This window comes from Aquarana catesbeiana, linkage group LG05, assembly GCF_042186555.1.
Source record: "Aquarana catesbeiana isolate 2022-GZ linkage group LG05, ASM4218655v1, whole genome shotgun sequence".
Lineage (NCBI taxonomy): Eukaryota > Metazoa > Chordata > Amphibia > Anura > Ranidae > Aquarana > Aquarana catesbeiana.
The window spans coordinates 56,567,192-56,593,659 of NC_133328.1; the positions used below are offsets into that span (position 1 = coordinate 56,567,192).

The following is a 26,468-nucleotide window of genomic DNA, read 5'->3' on the forward strand; positions in this document are numbered from 1 at the left end:
TCCGCCTGTACTGAGCCCCTAGATTAATGGTTAGAGTGGACAGGGATCCACATTGGGTAACTGGGTTACCAAAGTCCACAGGGACCAAGAATCATGCAGAGTAAACAGCTAGAGAAACAGCTATCTATGTGAGCAGGGTGGATGAAGGGTGACATTAACACTAGACAGAAAGGGACATTTTCATGTTAAGTTGTAGGATGAATTTGGGGTCAGGCACTACAACTAGTAAAAGTCAGAAACAGAGAAATGAGAGGTAAAACAGAATACTTTATATGTTGTCAGAGAGGGAAGATGGGATGAGCACTGTGGCTCCCCATCTGATCATAGAATCATAGAAGCTAGATATAAAAGTTATTTAAACAAAATAAGGAAAGCAGAATTTAGGCAGGGAAATATTAAAGAGTTAAAAGAAAGTGAGAGAATGATATGCATGTGTTGTGTACAAATGGGAAAAATGTAAGCGATTTTAGAGAGATATTGGTGTACGTGTGTGCGAATGCTGGGACCTTTAGTTCTATTGCTTGTGTGTGTCATGTACGCAGATGTGACCCCCTCCTTTGTGCTCTCATGAAAGAAATGTGGCTGGGATGAGAGGTTAGTGATAAGCTGGAAGGACACCATTGCCAATTTCTGTTTTTTAGACAAAACATTTATAACAAAATGTGCCGGGTTAACGAATCTAATGGTAAACAATGTGATCACAATTATTTTGAATCTGTTTTCCAGACATGGTAAAATGAAGGTTACATTTAACCGTGTATTGCACAAATTGAATACCCTTTGATAGTGGAAACAGTGCATTTAAAAAAGGGAAATTAAGTAAAATTAAGTAATAATGAGTATTCATTTCTAATATGAGTTTAACAATTTTATTAATAATATAGATATATTGAAACTGGTTTAGACAACCTTTGGTTGGAAATGAAATCCAGGTTATTGGGGAAATTTGTAAAAATGGGATTAGTTTAGATTAAGATAACAATTTTGTAATTTTACATTTATTCAATAAGCCCTTGTTGAGAGAAAAAAAGATTAAGATGAGGTTGTTATTTGGAATACAGCTGCCATAATATTTAACAAAGCCAAGATGGATGGGATACATAAGAAGTTTTTCTACAAAAATGAAATTTTAAGGTTTTTGATAATAACTTGATGTGCGGTCCATGATGTAAGAGTAATATTAAATAAAATTTAAATATAACAGACCCATCGCATCAAGTCCACACACCCTGTTAGGATAGATGCCGCCTGCAGCCAGTTGTTTTATAGTTTTTGATGCTTTCTGGTCCATCATACAGATTCTTGGTCCTTTTGTTTTTATTTATTTTTATTTTTGAAATCCAAAGCAGAATGTGTGGATTGTGAAATGATGTGCCCCTTTTTCTTGTAAGTACAGTGGTATAAGCAGAAGAATATTTTGGATTTATGGGCATCTCTCCATGACCGCAGGGTATTGTTATCATTTATTATAATATTGCCAGGAAGAAGTTGTCTTTTGAAACATGAAACTGGAGTTCTTACACAAACAGTGTGATAGAACACAAGCCATTGTAATATATTTATGCAAGCTGGACCCAGTAATGAAGGGTTCACCCCGATATATCAGAGCTGCAGTTTTTATGCAAAGGTGCTATTAGACAAAGTTAGATATTGTTTTGGAACCACTAATCAATATGAGGATAGGAGTTGCCTATCATCAATTCAACCGAGTTAGAGTGGACACTTCCCTACTGAAAGAACGGCAATCTGCCTTATTTACATAGACAGACTGCCTTTCTGCCTCTATACCGAATGATGAGCGGGTGCCGGTTGACATCGAGTCAGCAGTACCCGCTGATTGGCTCCCGCTGTGTATAATCACATTGAGAGTGAGCCGCTGGCAGTGCGCATTTGCGCCTGCTACCCAGAGGTGCAGGATCACGTATCTATACGTATAGATACATGATCCTGCGCACAGCGGTCGCCATATAGCAGTATATCTGCCATAGGGCAATCGGCAAGTGGTTACATTTTAATGTTGGTAATATATTCAGGTAATATGTGCAATGGCATCACAGCCAACAGAGTTTACAGTTTTTTTTTTTTTGTTTTTTTTTTAAAGTTGCACTTCTGTTTATCAAAAAGTAATATTTTTGTTTGTTTATGAAATCTGGCTTTATTTATAAAGTCGTTATAAATCACAAAGGCTAAATCTGTGTCTGTAGTGCATGTTCAGACTTAATATAATAAATAATAACATGTTATTAGATTTATATTCCAGGAGTATATAATGAGTTTGGAATCTCTAGAGAAATGCTTAAATAATGCATTACAAGGTAACTAAACCCATTAGATCTTAGTCGAATAAAATTTACTGGAGAATTTAGTCAACTAAAACAAAAACAATTCAGATGACTAAAATACGACTAAAACTAAAATGGCATTTTAGTCAAAAGACTCTGACTAAAACTAAATTGAAATTTGACGTCAAAGCTAACACTTGATGCCTGTAAACGCACCTAATAGCTTGTAAAAGCTTTAGACACTTTTATAAGCGTCAGGCCTTTTTTTTTTTTTTTTTGCCAAAACTCTTCTGCCAGGAGGAAATGCTTCTTGGAGAGTTTGCAAAACCAGTGTGAATGAAGCCTAAAGTGTATGTACTGGCAAAAAATGTTTTTGTTTTGGATAGAAAGTAAGGAAGGATTCTATTGCTATACAGGGTTCCGTTAGAGAATTTCTCCTTCCTGTGCAGCTGAAAACATCAGGCCCCTTCACATTATCGCATAGCAGGAGAGAACGTTCCCACTATGTGAATTTGACATGCAAAATGTATGTCGCATAGGGCAGTCCTTTCACTTGAATGGGCTGCCCTTTACTCATTTGTCACCCAAAAAAAAGCTTGAGCTCCTTTTCGGCCAACAAGCTTCATGCGATTTGTGAAGGCGTGGTTTGCTACGCAACTATGGGGGCAGATTTGCATTGCGTATGGGGTGCCGTTGAAGGATAAGCCCACACAGTGTTCTGATGTGATTGCCACATGATTTGGGATTGCTTATACAGCCATTACTGTGATTCTGCCCGCAATATCAAATCGTTTTTTTCCTTCCTTATAGCAATCCTATTGCACGAAAACAATAAGCTATCAGCCAAAATATTCAAATCAAGCATGTATATGTGTTTCCCAAGAGGGTGCCGTCCCACAATGCTTCACAGACCTTGTGATTGTTGCTCCATCCTGCTGATATTGAAGGACAGTGGTCTCCAAACTGTGGCTCGGGGGCCGATTGCAGTCCTTTGCATGCTTTTATTTGGCCCTTGGGGCACTATTTCATTCACTGACACCAATGAATGGCACGGTTCCTTCCAATGACATCAAAAATGAGGCCCGATGACACCAATGATGGGACACAAATCCTTCAATTACACCAATGATGGGGCACAATTCCAACCAATGACACCAATGATGGGACACAATTCCTCCCAAGGACACCAATGATGGGGGATTGTTTATTCCAACTGATGCTGGGACATTTTGTACTCCCGATGGCCACAGTCTGGCCCCACTAAAATCCAAAGGACAGTAAACTTGCTCTTAGTTTAGAAAGTTTGGAGACCCCTGCTGTAGGACACTAGTAACTGAAGGATGTTAGATGACTTGACAGGTCAGTAATTATTATTATTATAGAATGTACCTCCTGGCAGCATGTTGTTATTCAGTAACTAACCTTTGAGATGATGACAGCCATTGCGAGGTTCTCCGAATGTGCAGCTACATAGCCAAGCATCATGATCCCAGGAAGTCTCACGTTGCCATTGCAATTCCCGATGCAGTCAATGATAGCAGCCACTCCTCCTGCATTTACTATGAGCTGCGACAGCTGGAATTAAACAACAGACAGGAAGGACAAAACAAATGAGCATTTTGTGTTTGCAAGCTGATAAGTACAGAACACTAAGGTGCTCCATTACGGTTATCAAGTTAAAGTTTTACTAAACCCCATAATATGCCTATGGTTTTAGATTGGGATGCCCAACAAATTCATATAGGGCTGATAGATTTCTACAAACCTTTGGCAATATAGTGTAACCTAAAGTGTTAGTTCACCTTTACCAAAAAACTGACAATGCAGATAAGGGGCACCTGTAGATATAAACAAACTGGGCAACTTTGACCAAAGTTAAATAAAGCCCTTGCTATATGTGTAGGTCATTTACACACCTTCTGAAGCCTGACTGAAAAATGCCCAGAAGTGGCATCATCCAGTTCTGCCTCGTTGCCAGGATGTTACTAAGACACTCCCAGCTGATTCAAACCCCTTCACATGTGCTCTCTCTCCTACTTGTCACAGAAGCTGGGAGCTCAGTGATGCTGCAACATAGTGGACCACACATGTGCAGGGGTTTGAGAACTCACTCCTGTGATGATGGAGTGTTTGGTAACAACAGGGAGTGTCTTAGCAAAATCCTAGCAATGAGGTAGGACAGTGGGATGCTGCCATCTCCAGGAGTTTTTCAGCCAGGTTCCAGGAGGAACTGTATGTAAATGACCTACACCTATATCAAAGGCATTATCCAACTTCAGTCAAAGCTGCACAGTTTGTTTTTATTCGCATGCATCGCTTAGCTGCACAGGCAATTTTTTGGTAAAGATGAATTAACCCTTTCAAGCAAACTTACAGTTCGACTAACCAAACTCTTTTTACCACTCACAGGCCAATCTGTATCCTCCTCAGTTCCGTACAATCAGCTAGGTGCCAAAGCCCTGGAGTCCACTCTTGCCCACAGTAGTCCACCATCCAGGCCACACACATTATACTTTCAATTCCATTCAAGGTTTATTGCAATGACTGCACACTGCTCATTCATACCAAAACCATGTCCCCAACACGTTTCATCCACAGCAGGGATTAATCAAGGGATCACAGGAATCCACGATTAAGCCCTGCTGTGGGTGAAACATGTTGGGGACATGTTGGGGGGGGGGGGGGGGGGGGGGCTTTGAATGGGAGTGAGCGGTGTGCTGTCATTGCAATATGCCTCAGCTGGAGTTGAAAGTCTTTGTTGTGCAGACTATTTGGATAGTGAATTTAAACAAACTAGTGAGCCATTTTAAATTTTGAAAAAAAAATCTGATATCCCCCTTTCCTTTGAGCTGCCTTGGTGGCCAATAAGAGTGCCCTCACAGGACAAGGGCATGGCAGGTAGGCAGGCCTCACACATTCATTAATAGTCCTGTTTATGGAGAATGGGGAAGGGAGCTTAAAGACAATCAGAAAAATTCCACCTAGCCAATCAACACTCCCTGAAAACACTCGGGCAGAAGAGGTTAACCACGGTTTGTTCGCCCCTAGAGGCTTACAAATATTCCCCAGCCAAAAACATTCTCGGATAGACTGCTTTAGTAACAAAGTGAAACCGGTTTCCGAGGAAAAGTATGAACATTGTGGGTGTCTGCTCTTTGACAAGACTTTTAAAAGTTTAACCACTTGACCTCCAGAAGATTTTTACCCCCTTCATGACCAGGCCATTTTTTGCTATTCACCACTGAGCTACTTTAACTGGCAATTGCTCGGTCATGCAACACTGTACACAAATTAAATTTATATCATATTTCCCACACAAATAAAGCTTTCTTTTGGCGGTAATTGATCACCACTGAGTTTTTTCTTTGCTATATAAACAAAAAAAAATACGAAAATGTTTTCTTCGTTTCTGTTATAACATTTTGCAAATAAGTAATCTTTCTTCAAAAATGTAGGTCAAAATGTATTCTCTTACATTTCTTTGATAAAATCAACCCAAATTAATGTGTATTATTTAGTCAGTGTGAAAGTTAGAGTCTACAAACTATGGTACGCATATTTGAGAATTGATCAATCCTGATGTACTAATGGCCTGAATGGATCTAATTTCTTGAGACCTTTAAAATGCCAGGACAGAACAAATACCCCCCAAATTACCCCTTTTTGGAAAGTAGACAGTCCCAAGTTATTTAGTAAGAGGCATTGCAGGTTTTTTGAAGTTGTAATTTTTTGTCACAAATTTTCGAAAAATTAAGAAATTCAATAACATTTTTTTTTTTTTTTTACATACTGTCCCCAGTGCAGTACAGGTGTGGCAGTGATCAGGGGTACTGACTGGTGACAGTATAAAAAAAAATATATTTTTTTTTTTATTCAATTTTTTTAACATTCTTTTTCTCTTTTTTTTACCATAGTTTCTCATTTTTAACATTTGTTTACATACTATCATCATTGTCATCATAGTGGAACTGTAGTACACTGGGTGGGGCTGTTATTGCTTATAACAGTAATGGTCACTGTTTTAACGGTCATGAATGGCTTTCATTCATGACAGCTTGCTTACTATTGTGATACTGTGATTGGCTACAGCTAATCACATTGTACAGAGTGCTGTGATTGGCCCAGGTACCACGTGACAGCTGTGGGCCGATCACAGAATCACACTAGGAAGCAAGCTGTCATTAATGGAAGCCACTCATGACTGGTTTGCTTACATGTAATTATGTAATCGCTATGATTGGTCATAATGATCACATGATACCCCAGCCATTCGCAGCGGCAAGGTACCAAGCATCGTGATTCATTGGACACAGCAGTCACAGGATTACGCTGCTGCACACCTCAGGGGGCATGTCGGTGCACATGTGCTGAGCGATGTACCAGTACGTCACTTAGCTGGCAGCTGCTGCCCACCCGCAATAAATGTACTGTGGGCAGGCAGCAAGTGGTTAAAAAAGGCTAAAAGTTTTGTTATATAATTAATTTTAACATTAATTCATTCAATTTTAACATTAATTCATTACGACAACATATGACACACAGTTTAATGGCAATTTGTGCGTAATCCCTGTCAAATGGCATGAAAAGGAAAATAAAGAATGGGGAGAAGGGTTATTTATAAAATGGTAGGCTAAATCGTTGTGACATCTCTCAGATCTGCACCTTGCCCTGTGCCTTTGTATTAATTGGGGGGAAGAGCAGCAGAGAGACAATGCAGAGCTACGATAATTAATGGTAGCTACTCGCTGTTATACAGCCACAGAAAAAAAAAAAAAAAAACTCCAGGATGCTTGCATTAATGCTTATTTATTGATTTCAGATCAGCAGCAACAAGTCTTATTACGATCCCCATATTTCTTGGTGTTCATTAGGACTGCTCTGTCAACAAGAGACGTCAGCTTAGCAGCAAACCCTTGAGGGCAACAGGTCGCTTCGCTGCAGCCCACAGGAGTCCTGCTGAGCCACATTACTGTGACTAGCAACAAAAGAAAGGATTTAAATATCCCACACGCTAATTCATCTGATGATGACTCATGTACAAAAGGATTAAAGTATCATTTTAATTTGCAGTTTACTCCCTCAACCCACCAATCTAACGCTGAGTGCTGCTATTAATCCATTGCTGAGTTGTATATTAACGCTGCATGTTGCTATTTGGAACACATTACCTCGGGTGTGTGTCGGGCAATTTCTCGAATTAGAGTTGCTGAATTTTTCTTGACATATTCGTCGGGATCCTTCAGGCATGTCAGGACGACTGGGAAGATTTCTGCCTCGACTACCATTTCTGCCAAATCCACTGAATGCTTCGCTATTTGACTGAGAGCGGACAGCACCTGTCGCTGTTGAGTGGGCAGAGAAAATGACAGTCAGCTTAGTTTTTGGCACCTAGAGCACATTTGTTCAAAAAGCAGTGGTGATGTAAAAAGTACAGCAACCCCATGGAACCAATCAGATTTCAGTTCATGTAAGTAAAATATTATTCATTTTTTTGTATTACATAATTTGTGCTAATTGCTTTTCTACCTATGTCTGGTCCATACATTTGCCGATATAGGCATTCAATATTTCTCTTTTGCATTTTGCCCAACTGCTCCTAAACATCTGTTTACCAGCAGCAGTGTACATGAGGTCTTATTCACAGTGATCTTAGAAGCGTCTCAAACTGATGCCATCTACACAAGCCCAAAACCGTTAACACTGGCCCTTAAAATCAGTGTTTGAAACCTGGGACAAGAGCATTGCATTTTTACATTTCCTGGCTGACATAGGAGATGAGGTCCACATCTACAAAAATATTGTCCAGACGACATTTTATTCTAATGCTTTTGCTTAAAGACTATGCAGATTTTTAAATCGGGGAAATTCAAAGTATGATAGTAGGGTTGATTTACTAAAACTGGAGAGTACAAAATGTGGTGCAGCTCTGCATAGAAACCAATCAACTTTCAGTATTTTTTTTCAAAGCTTAATTGAACAAGCTGAAGTTAAAAGCTGATTGGCTGCCATGCACAGCTGCAAAAGATTTTGCACTCTCCAATTTTAGTAACTCACCCCCTTGATGTCTATTTGGAAGGAATTAGATTACTTATGTGTAGAGGTACATGTACAAATATTTTCCTGCCCGAAGTCCTATAATCTTACTACATCTTTGGAAGCACAGTATGCCTTCCATTCGGTTAAACGCTTTTCTTATTACATACATCACAAAACCAAAACATGATTGGAAAATTGTACTAGCTAAACCCTTAAGCCGCGTACACATCGTCGGATTTTTCGACGGGAAATGTGTGATGACAGGCTGTTGGCGGAAAATTCGACCGTTTGTATGCTCCATCAGAATATTGTTGTTGGATTTTCCGCGGATAAATGTTGGATGGCAGGTTTTAAAATTTTGCGTGGACAAATGTGTGTAGTCAGATTTTCCAACTGTGTGTACACAAGTCCGTCAGATAAAAGTATAAAGTACAAACACGCATGCTCGGAAGCAAGGACAATCTGGAAGTGGTTGGTCTTGTAAACTAGCGCTCCTAATGGAAAATTAACATTCGTGACGCGGCAAATTAAGAAATTTCGAAATGCAGCGCACAATTCTCTTCTTCTTTAATAGGATAATAATGAAGCTGCTTTGCTGGTTATACTGATGGAGTTATTGCAAACACATTTTCAAAGGCTTTTTTTTTCTAGTGATATCAAGAATAATATTATTATGCTTGTTATTTTTTTTGGTCCAAGTTACCACAACACCATTATCCTGTAGTTTTTAAGATCAAAGACACAACTATGTTGGTGTCCCTTGTTAATTTTACATTGTATTTTTTAAAATGTAACTGCCTACTCCCAAACTGTCATTTGAAGTAAAACACATAGCCAAGCATTATTCTCCACAATTTTTTTATTGTGCATTAAAAAAAGAAAACAAATAAAATTAGACATGCTATCTGCCAATAGAACTTAAAGGGGTTGTAAAGGTTCGTGTTTTTTTCACCTTAATGCATCCTATGCATTAAGGTGAAAAAAACCTGTCAGTGACGGGCCCCCCCCCCAGTTTTACTTACCTGAACCCTCGAACTTGTCCCACGGGGACGCACCTTCTCTCTGCTAGGGGGTTCTCGGCTGTTGATTGGATAGATTGATAGCAGTGCAGCCATTGGCTCCCGCTGCTGTAAATCAAATCATCCAATGATGCCGCCGCCAGGGGGCGGGGCTGAGTCCTGCATTCGGCATCTATGGACGCCGAATGCTGGACTCGGGAGCATGCCCGCAAGGTAATCCCCCAGGAGAGCGCTTCTCCCAGGGGGTTACCTGATGTGGGGAGGAGCCAAGAGAGCCGCCGAGGGACCCCAGAAGACGAGGTTCGGGGCCACTCTGAGCAAAACGAGCTGCACAGTGAAGGTAAGTATGATATGTTTGTTATTTAAAAAAAAAATTAACCTTTATCACTTTAACCAATAAGTGCATTCTATGCATTCAAAAATATAGAAAATATACCAAATCAAATCATTATTCAACCAAAAAATAAAATAAAAGCCTCATGCATGTGTCCTGCTTCTTAATATAGGGGGTCAACAATGCCAAGAGTTGGTGAAAGCAGGGGGTCTGTCATCCAGAGATACGGTAATTCTGTAAATCATCTGGGTTATTCTCCTGGAGCTCCCGCAGCAAAGGCATATGACATAATTGGCCAGGATTAGTAAAGCAACCCTCATCCTCCTGTTCTGGACTGGACTTGGGTCAAAGTAATAACTTCAAGGCCAATAATAAATAACACATTATCTCCTCAGATTCCGCAACATGTCTGGTTGACGAACGGCCATTCAGAAACAAACTGAAAAGCGCGAAATGAAAAGAGCGAAATGAAAAGTGCAAAATGAAAAGCGCGAATCAACACTCACCAAATTTCTACTGCCAAAAAATTAGCAGAAGGAGCCCAAAGGGTGGCGTTAAAGAGCTGAAAAAACACTTAGTATGTCACTACGTTCGTGTTTGTTGGCCGACAATCCTTGCCGTTTGTATGCAAGACAAGTTCCTGGCCAACGCCCTTCGAACAAAAGTATGAGGTTTTGTCTGCGGAAAATCCAATCGTGTGCACGAGGCCTTAGGCCCCATACACACTATTAGATTTTCTGCAGATTTTTGTCTTCAGACCAAAAACCATGTAGTGCAAGGGCCTGCCTGATTGCATACAAATTGAAAGGTTTGACCTCATATTAAATAGGTGACACTCGAAAAATTAGAATATCGTGCAAAAGTTCATTTATTTCACTAATGCCACTTAAAAGGTGAAACTAATATATGAGATAGACTCATTACATGCAAAGCAAGATAGTTCAAGCCGTGATTTGTCATGATTGTGATGATTATGGCTTACAGCTCATGAAAACCCCAAATCCCCAATTTTAGAAAATTAGAATATTGTGAAAAGGCGCAATATTCTAGGCTCAAAGTGTCCCACTCTAATCAGCTAATTAAGCCTGAGCCTTTAAATGGTCTCTCAGTCTGGTTCAGTAGGAATCACAATCATGGGAAAGACTGCTTACCTGACAGTTGTGCAGAAAACCATCACTGATACCCCCCATAAGGAGGGAAAGCCTCAAAAGGTAATAGCAAAAGAGGTTGGATTGAAGCATCCTGGTCTTCCATAACACCTCAGCAGTGCCATAGACTGATAGCTTCCATGCCACTCCGCATTGAGGCAGTAATTGCTGCAAAAGGGGCCCAAACCAAGTACTGAGTACATATGCATGCTTATACTTTTCAGTGGTCTGATATTGTTCTATGTACAATCCTTGTTTTATTGATTGCATGTAATATTCAAATTTTCTGAGATCGTGGATTTGGGGTTTTCATGAGCTGTAAGCCATAATCATCACAAATATGACAAATCACGGGTTGAACTATCTTGCTTTGCATGTAATGAGTCTATCTCATATATTAGTTTCACCTTTTAAGTTGCATTAGTGAAATAAATTAACTTTTGCACGATATTCTAATTTTCGAGTATCACCTGTATATGGTTTTGGTAAATCTCAAAATCTGCAGAGAATCTAATAGTGTGTATGGGGTCTTAAAGTTGATGTTCCCTATACTCTAAAGCCTCGTACACACGGTACGATTGTTGGCCAACCGACCGTCTGATTTTTGTCAAAAGGGCGTATGCCAGGATCTTGTCTTGCATACTAACGGTACACAATTGTCATGCCACAAACACGAACGTAGTGACGTACTACGAGGAATTTCAGCACTTGAGCGCCACCCTTTGGGCCCCTTCTGCTAATTTCGTGTTGGGTGAGCATTGATTCCGAGCATGGGTGTTTGTACTTTCCACTTTTGTGCGACGGATTTGTGTACTGACCATACGAAAATCAGATGTCAAGCCATTGTCCGCCGAAAATTTATTAGCTTGTCATCCAACATTTGTTGGCTGAAAATTGAACAATTGTCAAAAGTAGCGTGCTAACGGTAAGATTTTTGGACAACAGTCTGTCAACAGACAATCCCCTGCCAACAATGGTACCGTGTGTACGAGGCTTAAGTGACCATGAATGAATAAAAGCCTTTGATGTGATACTTGTTGAAGGATCACTAGCTGATGCTCCACTGTCTGCGAACACACACTCATATAAATAAGAGGGGGACTGCACAGCACAGGGTCACCTCCTCTCGCATGAGAAGATAGCGCTGGGATCCTTCTGCACTATATAAAGTTTAGATGAAAGGATTGCTGTACTGGGAGAAATTTCGGAGTACTTTCTAAAAAAAAGAACAAAAATAAAAAAAACTTGTTACCTGGCTCTTCCAATGGCTTTAATGCTTTCTATGTCTAGTGAACATGTGCACCTTTTTGAATATAGTATTTGTTCATCAGTTCTGGATCAGGGTTGCCATCATCCCTGTAATTAGTATATAATATCAAAGTATCTCTGAGCCTGGGTTCACAATGATGCGAATTTACAGCGGGTTTGCCTTTAGGAACACACAGATTCGCAGCTCATGTAAAAAGCATAGTATGCCATGGCTTTGGTTCACATCTATGCGTTGTGAATTTGGTGCGAGAAAAGAAAAAAGGGTCCTGTGCGCGTTGACTGCGGGTGCGATGAAAATTCCTATGGTGTAGTGTGAATTTTATCTTCATAGGCTTCAATTAATCTTGCAGTAAACTCGCAGCACACAGTTCACATCTCTGCAAATTGTTCACTGTCTGACTCCTGAAATTTGCAGGTAAAATCCTGGTAAATTCGCACCTGTCCACCTCAAAACGCAAGGCAAATTCCCACCTCACACAGGACAAAAAAATGGATCATCCGTGATGATCCGCCCCGTGAACATCCGCTGAGCCGGCGGATGACAGGGCGGTCCCTGCACACTGTGCAGGGACCGCCCTGTCAGATCTCCGCTCCCCCCTATGGGGGATCGGATGAACACAGACCGTCTGTCCATATTCATCCGATCCGCTCTGCAGACGGATAGAAAAATAGGATTTTCCTCCGTCTGCAGAATCGGACGATAGCAGGGACGGATGATATCGGATATTAGCGGATGTTCATCCGCTGACACCTGCTATCCCATAGGGATGCATGTATGTCCGTAAACGGATCCAAAAACGGATGGATGAAATACGGACATACGGTCCGCATGTGTGAAAGGCGCCTAAGAGATAATTTGATATTATATACATGTACACATTTTTTACCCTTTAAATGTAATGGTCTGACAGCCTAGGAACAGACACCAGCAAAGCCTGAATAGGAGCAGATGCCCACAGTTAACTAGCGCCTTTTCTGTGCCTCTCTATGATTTCACATTGTTACTGGGGCCAGACTTTTCCAGATTTCACAGCTACGATATTTCAACTTCAGTATTTCAGAGGCCTGTGAGGGTGCTTTTACTGGGCAGTGGAATGGCAGCTGGTAAAGCTTGGCTGAAAAGTCAGATCCTAATAGCAAAGTACAGTTCAATTCCATGCAAAGTACAAAGACTACAGCTCAATTCCATGCAACGCTTAAATACACAGATGAGAAACCTGTGTATTTTACCTGTCAAAGTGTTATGCCGCGTACACACGACCAGTTTTGCTGTCGGAATAAACTCCGAAGGTTTCTCCGACGGAACTCTGACGGAATTCCGCTCAAGCGATCTTGCCTACACACGGTTACACCAAAGTCTGACTGTCCAGAACGCGGTGACGTACAACACGTACAACGGGACTAGAAAAAGGAAGTGCAATAGCCAGTAGCCAATAGCTTCCGTCTTGCACTTGCTTCAGAGCATGTGTCATTTTTGGTCCGTCGGAACAGCATACAAGACAAGCGGTTTTCCGTCAGAATTTTCAAAAAAAAAAAGTCCGATGAGGCAGGCACACGATTGGAATAGACGACGAAAAGCTTCCGTCTGACTTTTTCTGTCAGACATTCCACTCGTGTGTACGTGGCTTTAGTATTTCTTTCTATCCCATTCTGCAATTTATTCAGCCCTACCAGACAACATTTTCTCTACTGCAGTAATACAGCTAGGTCTTGCTCATCCCCCAGCCTGTGACTTCACAATGAAAGGAGAAGCATCAGACTGATAAGCTCAACTCACTGTTATTTTGCTCTTTCATCCTATCAGTATGCTCCTTGTTAGTACATGAAAAATTTAGCACAATTGATTGGGTCATTGTGCTGCTTCCCTTTCTTATAGTCAGAGCTCTGCTGTAACTCTGCAAGAGGCCCACACTAGGTCAAATCAGATACTTTTTGTAACTTCTTACTTACTAGTTTCCTATGATTTTGCATATATGAAAGGTTTGATATTTTATATCTTCATGTTCAATAAAGTCATTGTAAAGTCTCTAGAAAAACCCACATTTCTTCTTCTTTGGTCTGCTCCAAGCCACCTGTTGTTTGCAGTTGGTTTGCACCATATGCTGATCCTTATTCACCAAAAGAACATATAACGGACTCTGCCTAACACTTGTTGCATGCATGTGTGACAACTACAGTGTCATCAATCCTGAGCCACCAAACTGTGAAGGAGTTACAGAGTCATCCCCGTGCCGTTGAGGAGCTGCCATTGATTTATATTCATGCTTGTTATCATCTACCCAAGGGTGAGTGGCAGTGTGTTTGGGTGACAGTGGTGGTCTCTTCACTTATCTGATACCTCAAGACACATCCCTTTGGCTTATTTTGGACTTTTTAGAGTGGGTTACATTTACATGTTTGTGCCAGCTGAATCTGTGCTAGCAGTATATTTCGGGTTCATGTTGGACTTTTTTAAGCGCTTCACCAATTTCCATACATTGTAAAGTCTTGTTTAAAAAAAATAAATAAAATAATAACAAACATGTTATACTTACCTCCTCTGTGCAGTTGGTTTTGCACAGAGCAGCCCGGATCCTCCTCTTCTCAGGTCCCTCTTCTGTGCTCCTGGCCCCTCCCTCCTGTCGAGTGCCCCCACAGCAAGCAGCTTGCTATGGGGGCACCCGAGCCGAGTCACAGCTCCCTGTATCCATTCAGACACGGAGCCCGACCCGGCCCGACCCCTCTCTCTTCTGATTGGCTAACTTACTTTGATTGACAGCCGTGGGAGCCAATGGCACCGCGGCTGTGTCTCAGCCAATCAGGAGGAGAGTCCCACATGGCTGAAATACTCGTGGGCATCGCTGGAGAGAGATGGGGCTCAGGTAAGTAATTAGGGGGGTGCTGAGGAGGCTGCTACACTCAGAAGGTTTTATATCTTAATGCATAGAATGCATTAACCACTTAGCGCAAATCGCAGTCATTGTACTATGGTACTTTGACGCTAAATACCGTTGCAGATAGCTGCCATAACCTCGGGAATTTTCAACAATGGCAAGCGGCTGGCTTTCAGATAAAAGTGGTCTGCGCAGCGGATTTGCAGGGGGATCACTTTTATCGGGGGCAGGAGAGGCCCCCCCTCCCGTCGCGTTCCAGTCCTCTCCGCTGCTTACCGGAGCTGTCGGTAGCAGTGGAGACGATCGCGCCCTTCCCCCTGACAGGCATGGAGCTGAGTGAAGAAAGATGGTCCACGCTCGACTCCATAACACTGAATGGCAGAAGCGCCGTCAAACGTCACTTCCACCACCAAATGTTTTTTTTAAATAAAAAAAAAAGCTATGACGTTTAATTTTTAATTTTTTATTTCATTTTAGTGTAAATGTGAGATCTGGGGTCTTTTTGACCCCAGATCTCACATTTAAGAGGTCCTGTCATGCTTTTTTTCTATTACAAGGGATGTTTACATTTTTTTAAAAGGACAGTGTAAAAATAAAAAATAAAATAAATTAAAAAAAATAATAATTTAAAGCACCCCGTCCCGTCGAGCTTGCGCACAGAAGTGAACGTAAGTTGCGCCCGCATATAAAAACTGTGTTCAAACCACACGTATAAGGTAATTTCGTGAACGTTAGGGAGAGAGCAATAATTCTAGCCCTCCTCTGTAACTCTAAACATGTAGGCTGTAGAAATTTTTAAATGTCGTCTATGGAGATTTTTAAGAGTAAAAGTTTGTCACCATTCCACGAGCGGGTGCAATTTTGAAGCATGTTGGGTATCAATTTACTCAGCGTAACATTATCTTTCGCAATATAAAAAAATTGGGCTAACTTTACTATTGTCTTATGTTTTAAGTCAAAAAAGTGTATTTTTTCCAAAATACGCGCAAATGCAGTGTGACATAAAGTATTGCAACGACCGCTATTTTAGGTTGTCTAAAAAAAAAAAAAAAAAAATGTTTGGGGGCTCTAAGCAAAAAAAAAATGATTTTAGTGTCAAAAAGAGGCTCGGTCCTTAAGTGGTTAAGATAAAAAACCTTCTGCATTTACAACTTCTTTAAGGCTCGGTTCACACTGGTGCGATGCGGGAAACCCTGTGACACCAGTGCGGGTTCCTGCATAACACCTGAATTACCGGCGGTTCACACTGCCCAATGTGAAACGCTGGGAGTGTCAATACGAAGTTAATGACACCCCCCCCCCCAGATCGGTTCGGAGATCGCAGTGCAAACTGTGAATTCAGACAGGAATCTGATCGCATGGGTGTAAATACTCATGCGATCCGATTCTGGTGCCATTTTGTATGGCTGAATTGACATCGCACAGACATCGCATGTGATCTGCACAGCAATGCGGTGCGAATCACATGCGATGTCTGACATCGCACAAGTGTGAACCGGCACTAAAGCAGCCCTAAGATGACACAATTTTCTTTCCTTCCACCATAGGTGGAAGGAAAGAAAATTGCACAATTCCCATATTAACACAATTAGTGTTGATGGGGGGAATGCCTCCCACAGCAGAAGAGGTTGTTCTGGCTATAGGAATCCTGTGGTATCTGAAAGAGCTTTTACTACAAGTGAAGTCACAAATAAAATAAAAATCCCAGTAAATAAAGGTAATATCAGATTAAGGAGTTAATTTACTAAAGGCAAAAAGACTATGCACTTTTCAAAGTGCAGTTGCTCCAGAGCTTGGTAAATGAGCAGAAGCTCTGCTGACCTCCATCATCCAATCATGTGCAAGCAAAAATGCTGTTTTTTTTTTTTTTTTTTTGTTTTCTTGCACGCGATTGGCTACTCTTTACAAAGTAACCATTTACTAAGCTCTGGAGCAACTGCACTTCAGTGCACAATCAACCTGTGTGTCTCTCCATTTTTCTTGTCTTGGGCCCATGCAATTTTGGGGACTCTGCCACCAGTGGGCCCTTGCCAGCAGCAGAATCACCAAGGTGCAGCTAATACCATAAGCAGTAAAGTCACTCTGCTGCTTGACATGCTGAAGAATCTCAGTCACTAGGGAGGCAACAGTGATAAATTGTCATTTCACTGCTTCTGTCAAATAGGAAGCAACACCATAGAGAAAATTGAATGGACTATCAATATGACATGGGCCTTTTTCCCATTATGAATATCTACATTGTGAACACTGCACATCCTTCATAGAAGCTATAAACTTTCACTAATTAAAAGAGATGGAGCTGCCTGGGTTTACACTAGTGCGGGCGGAACACCACGTGTGATTTGCACATGGCTCAAATCGTATCGCATCCGCACCAAAATGGTGCAGGACCCTTTTTTTTCGCTGCACCTGAATCAAACCACATAGGTGTTCACACCCGTGCAATGCGATGCTGTCAATCACACTGTGTTTTGCGATCTGTTTGGGTGATGTGGGAGTTGTTAATCTAACATTGACAAACGCAGCCGATTGCATGGATGCCGTGCGATTGTTATGCGGTGCGATCCAATGAAAAGCAGCAAATCTTGTGCATCTCATCGGTGTGAACCTAGACATTATTTTTATCTTCCAAATATTGTATACAAAAAAAAAAAAAAAAGTGTAGGAAAGTAGTAGAGTTTTTAACCACTTCAGCTCTGGAAGGTTTTACCCCCTTCCTGACAAAGCCATTTTTTGAAATACGGCACTGCGTTACTTTAACTGACAATTGTGCAACGTTGTACCCAAATAAAATTGAGGTCCTTTTTTCCCCACAAATAGAGCCTTCTTGTGGTGGTATTTGATCACCTCTGCGGTTTTTATTTTCTGCACTATAAAAAAACTATATTTATTACTTTCTGCTATAAAACATATCCAATAAAAAATTTAAAATCAAATTTTTTCATAAATTTAGGACAATATGTATTCTGCTACATATTTTTTGTAAAAAAAATCCCAATAAGTGTATATTGACTGGTTTGTGCAAAAGTTATATCGTCTACAAACTATGGGATAGATTTAGGGACTTTTAATTTTTTTTATATTTTTTACTAGTAATGACGACGATTAGTGATTTTTAGCGGGACTGTGACATTGCGGCAGACAAATCTGACACTAAGGGGTTGATTTATTAAAGACAACTAGACTGTGCACTTTGCAAAGAGAAGTTGCTCCAGAGCTTAGTAAATAAGGTAAAGCTTCACTTTGCAAAGACTACCCAATCACATGCAAGGAAAATAAAAAAAAAAACTGCATTGTTGCTCACACATGATTGGATGATAAAAATCAGCAGAGCTTCTGCTCATTTACTAAGCTCTGGAGCAATTGCTCTTGCAGAGTGCAACCACACTTTGCAAAGTGCACAGTCTATTTGCCTTTAGTAAATCAACCTCTAAGTGACACTTTTTGGGGACCAGTGACACCAATATAGTGATCAGTGCTAAAAAAAAATGCACTGTCAGTGTATAAATGACACTGGCAGTGGCAGCGAAGGGGTTAACATCAGGGGCAATCAAAGGGTTAAATGTGTTCCCCATTAGTGCTTTTTAACTGTGGGGGATGTGCTTTGACTAAGGGAAAACAGAGATCCGTGTTTCTGCTTAGCAAAAACACAAGATCTTAATTTTCCTCTCTGACAAAACAGTGGTCTGCCTTGTTTACATAGGCAGACTGCCGTGCTGCCTCTCTCTGAATAATTGCCGGGTTCCCAGTGGACATTGCATCCAGCAAACCCGATGATTGGATCCCAATGTGTCCAATCAGAGGGGGAGCAGGGCTCTGGTGGCACGTGCATGCACCCCCCGAGCCAAAGAAGAAAATCACGTACAGGTACGTGATTTTGCACTTATGGGTCTCGCCCTGCTGCAGTAAAAGTATGTGGGGCAGTCCTTAAGCGGTTAACTAAATATTACACTTTGTCTAGAGTCTATTGGGTTGATTTACTAAAGGCAAATAGACTGTGCACATTGCAAAGTGCAGTTGGTCACTGCAAGAGTTGCTCCAGAGCTTGGTAAATGAGCAGAAGCTCTGCTGACTTCTATCATCCGATCATGTGCAAGCAAAAATGCTGTTTGTTAAATTTTGCTTGTACGTGATTGGGTATTCTTTGCAAAGTGAAGTTTTACCTCATTTACTAAGCACTGCACTTGCAGAGTATAACTGCACTTTGCAACGTGCACAGTCTATTTGCCTTTAGTAAATCAATCCAACACAGAGGACTTCCCAATGCAGCACAGTTGTGTTTTGTTGTTGGATTGCATTAGCAGTTTACATATTGATTGCACTCTCATTGATTGGGATTTAATTGATGGCTTCCTTCTGAAAATGCTAGGTGCCTGGCTGTTATTCTGAGTCACTGACTCTTAACCTCCCTGGCGGTATGATTCTTTCTGATTTTAGGTGCTGAAAGCGGTACAATTATTTTGCATGGAAATTTGGCGTTTTATATTGTAGGCCTGTAATTCTTAACAATAACACACTTAAACCTGTCCAAACAAGAGTCTAGTACAGGGGTCCTCAAACTTTTTAGACAGGGGGCCAGTTCACGGTCCCTCAGACTGTTGGGGGGCCGCACTATAGTTTAAAAAAAATATGAACTAATTCCTAAATTCCTATGCACACATCTTTTTTGTAGTGCAAAAGAATAAAAGAATGAATAATAAATAATAATATATATATAGGGGATGGACAGGGGGACAGAGGGATGGACAGAGGGACAGTGGGGTGGACAGGGGGACAGAGGGGTGGACAGGGGGACAGTGGGGTGGACAGGGGGACAGTGGGGTGGACAGGGGGACAGAGGGGTGGACAGGGGGACAGTGGGGTGGACAGTGGGGGGGACAGGGGGACAGAGGGGTGGACAGGAGGACAGAGGGGTGGACAGGAGGACAGTGGGGTGGACAGAGGGGGGGACAGTGGGGTGGACAGAGGGGTGGACAGGAGGACAGAGGGGTGGACAGGAGGACAGTGGGGTGGACAGAGGGGGGGACAGTGGGGTGGACAGAGGGGTGGACAGGGGGACAGAGGGGTGGACAGAGGGACAGAGGGGTGGACAGAGGGACAGAGGGGTGGACAGGGGGACAGTGGGGTGGACAGGGGGACAGTGGGGTGGACAGGGGGACAGAGGGGTGGACAGGGGGACAGTGGGGTGGACAGTGGGGGGGACAGGGGGACAGAGGGGTGGACAGGGGGACAGAGGGGTGGACAGGAGGACAGAGGGGTGGACAGGAGGACAGTGGGGTGGACAGAGGGGTGGACAGGGGGACAGAGGGGTGGACAGGGGGACAGAGGGGGGGACAGGGGGACAGAGGGGTGGACAGGGGGACAGAGGGGTGGACAGAGGGACAGTGGGGTGGACAGAGGGGGGACAGGGGGACAGTGGGACAGTGGGGAGGACAGGGGGACAGTGGGGTGGACAGGGGGACAGAGGGGTGGACAGGGGGACAGAGGGGTGGACAGAGGGGGGACAGGGGGGTGGACAGGGGGACAGTGGGGTGGACAGGGGGACAGTGGGGTGGACAGTGGGGTGGACAGGGGGACAGAGGGATGGACAGAGGGGTGGACAGTAGGGGGGACAGGGGGACAGTAGGGGGGACAGGGGGACAGTGGGGTGGACAGGGGGACAGTGGGGTGGACAGAGGAGTGGACAGGGGGACAGTGGGGTGGACAGGGGGACAGAGGGGTGGACAGGGGGGTGGACAGAGGGACAGAGGGGGACAGTGGGGTGGACAGGGGGACAGTGGGGTGGACAGAGGGGTGGACAGGGGGACAGAGGGGTGGACGGGGGGGGGTGGACAGGGGGACAGTGGGACAGTGGGGTGGACAGGGGGACAGTGGGGTGGACAGGGGGACAGTGGGGTGGACAGGGGGACAGTTGGGTGGACAGAGGGGGGACAGTGGGGTGGACAGGGGGACAGAGGGGTGGACAGGGGGACAGAGGGGTGGACAGAGGGGGGACAGGGGGACAGTGGGGTGGACAGGGGGACAGTGGGGTGGACAGGGGGACAGAGGGATGGACAGAGGGGTGGACAGTAGGGGGGACAGGGGGACAGTAGGGGGGACAGGGGGGTGGACAGGGGGACAGTGGGGTGGACAGGGGGACAGTGGGGTGGACAGGGGGACAGAGGGGTGGACAGGGGGGTGGACAGAGGGACAGAGGGGGGACAGTGGGGTGGACAGAGGGGTGGACAGGGGGACAGAGGGGTGGACGGGGGGGTGGACAGGGGGACAGGGGGACAGTGGGGTGGACAGGGGGACAGTGGGGTGGACAGGGGGACAGTGGGGTGGACAGAGGGGGGACAGTGGGGTGGACAGAGGGGGGACAGTGGGGTGGACAGAGGGGGGACAGTGGGGTGGACAGTGGGGGGACAGTGGGGTGGACAGAGGGGGGACAGTGGGGTGGACAGAGGGGTGGACAGGGGGACAGAGGGGTGGACAGGGGGACAGAGGGGTGGACAGAGGGGGGGGGACAGGGGGACAGAGGGGTGGACAGGGGGACAGAGGGGTGGACAGAGGGGTGGACAGGGGGACAGTGGGGTGGACAGAGGGGGGACAGAGGGACAGTGGGGTGGACAGGGGGACAGTGGGGTGGACAGGGGGACAGAGGGGGGACAGGGGGACAGTGGGGTGGACAGGGGGACAGTGGGGTGGACAGTGGGGTGGACAGTGGGGTGGACAGGGGGACAGAGGGGGGACAGTGGGGTGGACAGAGGGGTGGACAGTGGGGTGGACAGGGGGACAGAGGGGGGACAGGGGGACAGTGGGGTGGACAGGGGGACAGTGGGGTGGACAGAGGGGGGACAGAGGGGTGGACAGGGGGACAGTGGGGTGGACAGGGGGACAGAGGGGTGGACAGTGGGGTGGACAGGGGGACAGAGGGGTGCTCACCTGTTCGTAGGCTGTTGCTTGAAGCCTCCGCTCTCTGTCACTCTTCGCGCCTCCTGTCTCCGTGCGGCGTGCGGGACTGTGCTGGGAACTACACTTCCCAGCATGCAGCGCAGCACACGGAGCCCTCCATTACTGGTGTGGGGGAGGCGGCTTGGGCGGAGCGGAGCGGATATGCTCCCTGCCGAAGCCGAGCCGACCTGGCCCCGGCCCGAGCCTGGATTGTCAGGAATCCGGCCCTGGGTCTGTTGGGCCGGATAAATGTCCTCGGCGGGCCGCATGTGGCCCGCGGGCCGTAGTTTGAGGACCCCTGGTCTAGTAGATATCCCGGGTATGATAAAGTTTGAAACACAAAAACATAAATTATAATATAATAAAAAAAAAAAATAATAATTAAAAAAAATTAAAATAAATAGTAATAAAATAAATTTCCACACGATTCACTATCGCTCAATTCTGCAAGTGTTCTAATTTACTATCGCTGTTTTCTAGCTGGTCTAAAGCCATTTTTGACGTAAAGGGACACTTTTTGGTTGCTATGGACAATCTCCAGTTTCCAGGCAGAAAGAACAGTATATGCAATATAAAACTGCATGCAAGGCATGGGCCAGAGCACTGGGGACAAATGGGATGTGAAATCATTTCATACCGTACTGTAATCTGTAAGATTACAGTACTGTATGTGTTATGCTTTTTACATTTTTTTTAATTTGCCGCCAGGCTCCGCCCCCGTGCGTCGCGACGCTCGCAGGGAACGGAGCCTGGCACAGAGAGGCTTCGGAACAGGACACAGCCCGCGGACACTGCAGGGGACATCGCAGGATCCCGGAGACAAGGTAAGTAAGGAGGCACCAGGATCCTGCGATGCAATCCCGAGTGTGGCTCGGGGTTACCGCTAATGGTCCTGAATTTTAACCCCGAGCCACACTCGGGAATACCGCCAGGGAGGTTAATGAGAATGTATATAAAGAGACAGAAAAACTTCAGTCCATATTTGAATTCCAGGTCAGAATCCCATGGTGTTAAAGCAAAAGAGTCAATATGATTGCCAGGCAACTAGCATTTTCAGAAGGAGAGTCCGCAATGGCAACCTCAGTGTCTCTCTCATAAAAGGTTTCCTTTCATTCCTTTAGTGATTCGGTAGAAATTGCTGCACAGCAGTCAGAGGCGACTGTCCAACACAAACAGTTCATGAGAAATGAGAAATGCAGCTGTGTGGGCACTCAAGGCAAAGTGGAAAACACAGCGGATGGCAGCAAAGAAGAAACATTTTCTAGAGAGAAAAATGACCTGTTTAGAATGGTGACTTTAATAGCCCTCCACGGAGGAGTGCAGGATACTCAGACAAGCCCAATAGCCCTTTACACAGACACATCTTAGCCTATACAACAAGACTTACCATAGATACAATATCAATATCTGTGACCTACAAACAATTTGCTAAATGAACAAACTTTTTTTTGTTTGTAAGAAGGCATCACCACCCTTTTTAGTAGAAGCCTCCTTTTGATCTAATACAGCCATGAGTCTTTTTGGGAAAGATGCAACAAGTTTTTCACACCTGGACATGGGGATCCTCTGCCATTCCTCCTTGCAGATCCTCTCCGGTTCTGTCAGGTTGGATGGTAAACGTTGGTGGACAGCCATTTTTAGGTCTCTCCAGAGATGCTCAATTGAGTTTAAGTCAGTCATGGCTGGGCCATTCAAGAACAGTCACGGAGTTGTTGTGAAGCCACTCCTTCGTTATTTTAGCTGTGTGCTTAGGGTCATTGTCTTGTTGGAAGGTAAACCTTCGGCCCAGTCTGGGGTCCTGAGCACTCTGGAGAGGGTTTTCGTCCAGGATATCCCTGTACTTGGCCGCATTCATCTTTCCCACAATTGCAACCAGTCGTTCTGTCCCTGCAGCTGAAAAACACCCCCACAGCATGATGTTGCCACCACCATGCTTCAATGTTGGGACTGTATTGGACAGGTGATGAGCAGTGCCTGGTTTTCTCCACACATACTGCTTAGAATTAAGGCCAAAAAGTTCTATCTTGGTCTCATCAGACCAGAGAATGTTATTTCTCACCACCTTGGAGTCCTTCAGGTATTTTTTTACAAACTCCATGCGGGCTTTCATGTGTCTTGCACTGAGGAGAGGCTTCCGTCGGGCCACTCCGCCATAAAGCCCTGACTGGTGGAGGGCTGCAGTGATGGTTGACTTTCTACAACTTTCTCCCATCTCCCGACTGCATCTCTGGAGCTCAGCCACAGTGATCTTTGGGTTCTTCTTTACCTCTCTCACCAAGGCTCTTCTCCCCCCATAGCTCAGTTTGGCTGGACGGCCAGCTCTAGGAAGGGTTCTGGTCGTCCCAAACGTCTTCCATTTAAGGATTATGGAGGCCACTGTGCTCTTAGGAACCTTAGGTGCAGCAGAAATATTTTTGTAACCTTGGCCAGATCTGTGCCTTGCCACAATTCTGTCTCTGAGCTCTTCAGGCAGTTCCTTTGACCTCATGATTCTCATTTGCTCTGACATGGACTGTGAGCTGTAAGGTCTTATATAGACAGGTGTGTGGCTTTCCTAATCAAGTCCAATCAGTATAATCAAACGCAGCTGGACTCAAATTAAGGTGTAGAACCATCTCAAGGATGATCAGAAGAAATGGACAGCACCTGAGTTAAATATATGAGTGTCACAGCAAAGGGTCTGAATACTTAGGACCATGTGATATTTCACTTTTTCTTTTTTAATAAATCTGCAGAAATGTCAACAATTCTGTGTTTTTCTGTCAATATGGGGTGCTGTGTGTACATTAATGAGGAAAAAAAATGAGCTTGAATGATTTCAGCAAATGGATGCAATATAACAAAGAGTGAAAAATTTAAGGGGGTCTGAATACTTTCTGTCTCCACTGTATGTATGTGTATATATATATATATATATATATATATATATAGACTGCTGTGCAAGAAATTACGCTTTCCATTCAATTTCAGGCTGCAGGCACCATGGTTTTCTAAAACTGCCAAAAAGTGAAATTTGTCTTACCTCATGCTTTAGAATTGGTGAGAATGCCCTTTGCATCTATTCCTTTAGTAAATCAACCCAACCAAATATAAATGTTTCAGATTTACCACTTATAATGCAGATGGCAACTAAAGCCAAAACTAAGGCTGCAAGTGGCCCTGTGGGCACCACCCTGCTCAATAAAAGTCAATTATTAAATTGACTTTTGTTGAAGAAGCTGCTCAGAAAATTTTAGGCCAAACAGTGCATGCTTCCAATCAGATGTGAGCACTGTTCAGGTATGCAGCAGCCAGTGAAGTATCAGCAGCTGATTACAATAGCCAACAGCTGAACATCCTCTGTCCACACTGCTTAGACCCCTTTCACACTGGGGCGATTTTCGGGCGCTTTAGCACTAGAAATAGCCTCTGCTAAGCGCCTGAACACCGTCTCTCATTCATTCCAGTGTGCCCTTTCACACTGGGGTGGTGCGCTTGCGGAAGGGGAAAAAAAGTCCTGCAAGCAGCATCTTTGTGGCGGGTTGGGAGTGGTGTATACACAAAACACCCCTGCCCATTGGAATGAATGGGCAGTGCTTTCAAATCGCCTTAAAAGCGCTGCAAAACAGGAGTTTTTAACCCCTTTTTTGGGATTAAAAGCGCCCTGCTAGCGACCAAAAAGCGCCACTTAAACAGTGGTAAAGTGTCACTAAAATGAGCGGCACTTTACTACAAATGCGGCCCCAGTGTGAAAAGGGTGTTAGTGTAGATGGGGGAATAGAAGCATAGATAGCCAGCTTAAACGGTAACTGCACTTTTGTTGAGAAAAAAAACATTCCCCTCTGGGTGATTTATGTACATTACAGGGATTTTAACTGTTGCAGATTCCTACCTTTTGTTATAGCTGTTTGTTTGTGTCCATGTGCAACGTGAATCTGTGTGGGAGTGATTTTATCATTAGAAACAGAATTATCAGCTGCTGCACCTGCAGGGCTATAATGAGGAAAGTGAGAGGGCCTGCATCCCTTTAGATGTGATTTCCCTTTGAAAGTATCTCACCAAAAATGACATTTTTGTTAAAGGGGATGCCCAAAATCTGACCTGTATCTTAGTGCACACTCCTGGTAGAATCAGTAAGCCAACTACACAAGCCGGAAATGAAATATCTGGGGGGGGGGGGGGGGGGGGGGGGTGTTCTGTACACCATCTCTGTATTGCATTTTTATAGAAAACGACAGCGCTGTTGAAACGGAAATGGAAAGGTAATTTTTAATAACATTCAATTACAATATGACTTGTGCCGCAATATTATACGCTATATTTTTATTATTTTTTTTATTTGTTATTTATATATTGTAGTTATACAAATATTCACTCAAGCACCTTCTCACAAAATTCTTTCAGTCTTCAAAATAATAAAAACAATTAAAAATGCAATACACCAACACTTAAAAATACAGACATTCATAGGAGGAATATGTCAGCAAAAAAAACAGCACATGGTTGCAGCAGTTCATGGATCAGATGAAGTATAGAATTAGTAGAGTCTGGACTAAAAATAATGCATAATTCTCCAGTGTACATCTGCACAGTGT

The 26,468-nt window shown here is 43.8% G+C and overlaps 1 protein-coding gene across 1 annotated transcript in view; it reads right to left on the reverse strand.

The window, feature by feature from the left end:
- Positions 1-26,468, reverse strand: part of SPAG6 (sperm associated antigen 6) — a 194,241-nt gene that overhangs the window by 77,719 nt on the left and 90,054 nt on the right. Inside the window, exons 6-7 of the mRNA XM_073632662.1 lie at positions 7,451-7,624; positions 3,705-3,857 (exon numbers count right to left, since the gene is read on the reverse strand). Of these exons, the coding sequence (XP_073488763.1) occupies positions 3,705-3,857; positions 7,451-7,624 (327 nt within the window). The remainder of the gene's footprint in view (positions 1-3,704; positions 3,858-7,450; positions 7,625-26,468) is intronic.